This window comes from Raphanus sativus, chromosome 6, assembly GCF_000801105.2.
Source record: "Raphanus sativus cultivar WK10039 chromosome 6, ASM80110v3, whole genome shotgun sequence".
Classification (NCBI taxonomy): domain Eukaryota; kingdom Viridiplantae; phylum Streptophyta; class Magnoliopsida; order Brassicales; family Brassicaceae; genus Raphanus; species Raphanus sativus.
This window is the reverse complement of record NC_079516.1, coordinates 42,868,506-42,871,301: the sequence shown is the minus strand read 5'-3', so window position 1 is coordinate 42,871,301 and position 2,796 is coordinate 42,868,506. Positions and strand designations below refer to the sequence as shown.

The 2,796-nt window shown below is 40.3% G+C and overlaps 1 protein-coding gene across 1 annotated transcript; it reads right to left on the bottom strand.

Annotated features, from left to right (window-relative positions):
- Nucleotides 1–200: 200 nt before the first annotated feature.
- LOC108808563 (calcium uniporter protein 2, mitochondrial) lies at nucleotides 201–2,277 on the bottom strand. The gene is made up of 2 exons (XM_056989213.1): nucleotides 1,652–2,277; nucleotides 201–929 (listed from the first exon to the last, which is right to left on the bottom strand). Exons 1-2 carry the CDS (start codon nucleotides 2,192–2,194, stop codon nucleotides 471–473), a joined length of 1,002 nt encoding a protein of 333 aa, XP_056845193.1. The 5' UTR covers nucleotides 2,195–2,277; the 3' UTR covers nucleotides 201–470.
- Nucleotides 2,278–2,796: the final 519 nt, after the last annotated feature.

Sequence of the window (2,796 nt, the reverse complement as noted above, 5' to 3'; positions counted from 1 at the left end):
AGATGGCCACATCGCCTATGTAACCTTCAATAGTATTTGGGGGTGAAAAATATCAATAGTATTTTATTCTTTGTCTGAAAAATGATTTGCCCTTTGAATCTCTCACATCGCCTATGTAACCTTCTGTGGTAGGTAGCCTTTACCTGGCTACAAGTCATGATTTCATTTACAGCGCATCAGAGTTCTGTTGACAGGCAAAGGAATAATAACAATTCAAACATTTACATATTTTATATTTACATGGTTCTCTTACATTTTAGATTAATCTCATAAATGAAAAACTTTGAAAACGAAGAACACAACTCTTCCCTGATGTTACACAAGCCGGCAATAATTCGAACAATTTTTTTCTTTGGAAAACCGAAAACTTGAGAACTTCCTACCTATTCATTTCTTTTCTTTTGGGCGGGTAGAATTCTCTAGTTAGGAAAAATCAGACACAACAACATTGACTCGTCTAATCAAAAAATCTAACTCTGGATAGTTCCAAGAATCTTGGAAACACGATCTGAAGCTTTAGGGCAAAACAGCTTCTTGAGCTCATCATACCTCTCAACATCAAACTCATGAACATTCATCAGCTTCTTCTGTTTGGCCTCGAACCTGCTCTGGTAAAAGCCTTCAAAGGAAGGCTCTTTGGATGTCCTGAGGAAGAAACCATACCCAGCCATAAAGTATATAGACGTGACATAGAAACAGATTGGTTCCATCACATCCCACGAGAGTTCCCAAAACGTGAGCCTCATGAACCCCGCGGTCTGCAGGATCAAGTAACCCAGACCAGCCCAGAGCTCTCTCCGCACCAAAGAGTGTGCTTTCACATCGATCGCTGCCTTGGCTGCTTCGAGCTCTTTAAACTCGATCCTTCTTGGGTCATTTGGGCAACAAACCTTGGGCAATGGAAGCAAGCCTTCGATGGTTTTTGTTACCTGATCAGACACAAAAAGGAAAAAGACAAAAAACAGAAAACGTCTGGGTAAAACAAGACCTCCATCACCTTCTTTCGGACATAATTAGCACTTTAAACACATACAATTAGCACTCAAAACACAGACACACAATTAGCACTAATTAAGTCAATAAACCCATCCCAAAAACCCAATTTTGGTTAAGATCTTGAAGGAGAAAACACTAATCTCTCTACTTAAAACACAACCCATGAATGATCCTTTCGATCAAGTTTTCCACTCTCATTATCCTAATACCCCACAAGAACTTGTTAGCAAATACTACAACTCTCTCTCTCTCTCTCTTTAGAATTTCATTCTAGGTTTTGGTATCAGGCTATTGACTCAAGTAAACGTAATCCAAACGATGTTTTTGTTTTGGGTCTCTGTAGAAACTGTTGCTCTGTTTATCACCACACCTCAAACACTTGGGAACCTCCTAAACACTCTGGTTAACAGAGGTTTTCTGAATCTCCTGTTGAAATTGGAACCAAAAGAAAAGAGATACAACAACCCATGGAAAATAGTATCAGTTTTCGGTATCGAAAATCGAAAAAAAAAAAAAAACATTTCATGGAAACCTAATTCGAGATCTTTTTAATCTCTCCCAATCTGTTCAAATCAAACAGCTCCATTCATTTCATTTCATTTCACACGTACCATTCGATCCACACGAGTTAAAGTAAAAAGTAAATGAAAAGTACCTGATCTGGTCTTATACAAACGGAATCTCCCAAAACGATGACGTTTGCTGAATCATCAAGCATCTTCGCGATTCCATCTCCGCAAACGCTAACGAACTCATCATACGCCATCCAGCTCTTCCCCGTCTCTCTAAGCTTCGTTTTCACCATCTCAATCTGCGCGGCTCTCAGAAGCTTCTTCGTATCTTCCACCGTCAAACCAGGCGGCGTCGTCTCCGTCTCCGTCGCCATCGGCGGAGCGATGCCGTCTAATCGGATCCTGTCCTTGCTCCCGTCGATCTCGCGGAGCTTCTCCATCAGGCTCTCTCCCAGCGGCATCTGCATGATCTCCGGCCGAATCACGGCGGCGTTGTGAAGGAACCGCCGCGAGATCGCCGACGAGTCTCCAGGCTCCGGTGCGATTCTGGCTTCTCCTGATTCCTTGGGGACTCTTGTCCGTACGGATAACGAGGATGACGAGATACGGCAGTTCGTTAGGCTCTGCGACGCTTGATTCGAGATGCTGAAGAGACGCTTCGTCAATAATAGCTTCCTCATCGCCATTGATGAACAATTTTTTTTTTCTCCCTGATAGAGAGAAAAAGAGAAATAAACAAAAATAAATATATAAATATTATTTAAAATACGAATGCGAATTATGAACAGAGGAGAAAAGGGTTTATATACTGTTTGATTTTAACTTAAAATTCGATTAAATAAAAATAAAAAGGACACGTACACGTCAGCGTATATCAGAACGTACACGAGAAATTCATTATTACCAATTACAACCGAATATTCGCTTTCGAAACGCTTTCTTCTTGCGAGAAACGTGGAGATACTAAGAGTTTGTAGCCGTACACGTGTTGGGCTAGTAGCCTAGTAATGGTGTTTGCATGCGGTGCTCTCACAGCCGTCCGATACATTTTCTTGTTAAATTAATAATCAATTTTCGAAACTAAAATTTGTTCGCAACGGCAACAGAGCAGAAGAAGTAGGAAAAACCAAAAGTCTCTTGCGTGTAAGCGAACGTGGTTCCACGTATTTTCTTGTTTTTATATTCGTTTTACTTTTAACCAATTTACTAGAATTAATTATACTATTGTTTTTTTAACGTCAGAATCGATTATTGTCGAAATTAATTATGCTATTACAACGATGAGAAT

Excerpts from the sequence above, each read along its gene's own strand:
- LOC108808563 (XM_056989213.1), bottom strand. The coding sequence starts at position 2,194 with ATGGCGATGAGGAAGCTATTATTGACGAAGCGTCTCTTCAGCATCTCG. Across the intron at positions 930-1,651 it reads TTTGTATAAGACCAGATCAG|GTAACAAAAACCATCGAAGG; the intron begins GTACTTTTCATT and ends GTGTCTGATCAG.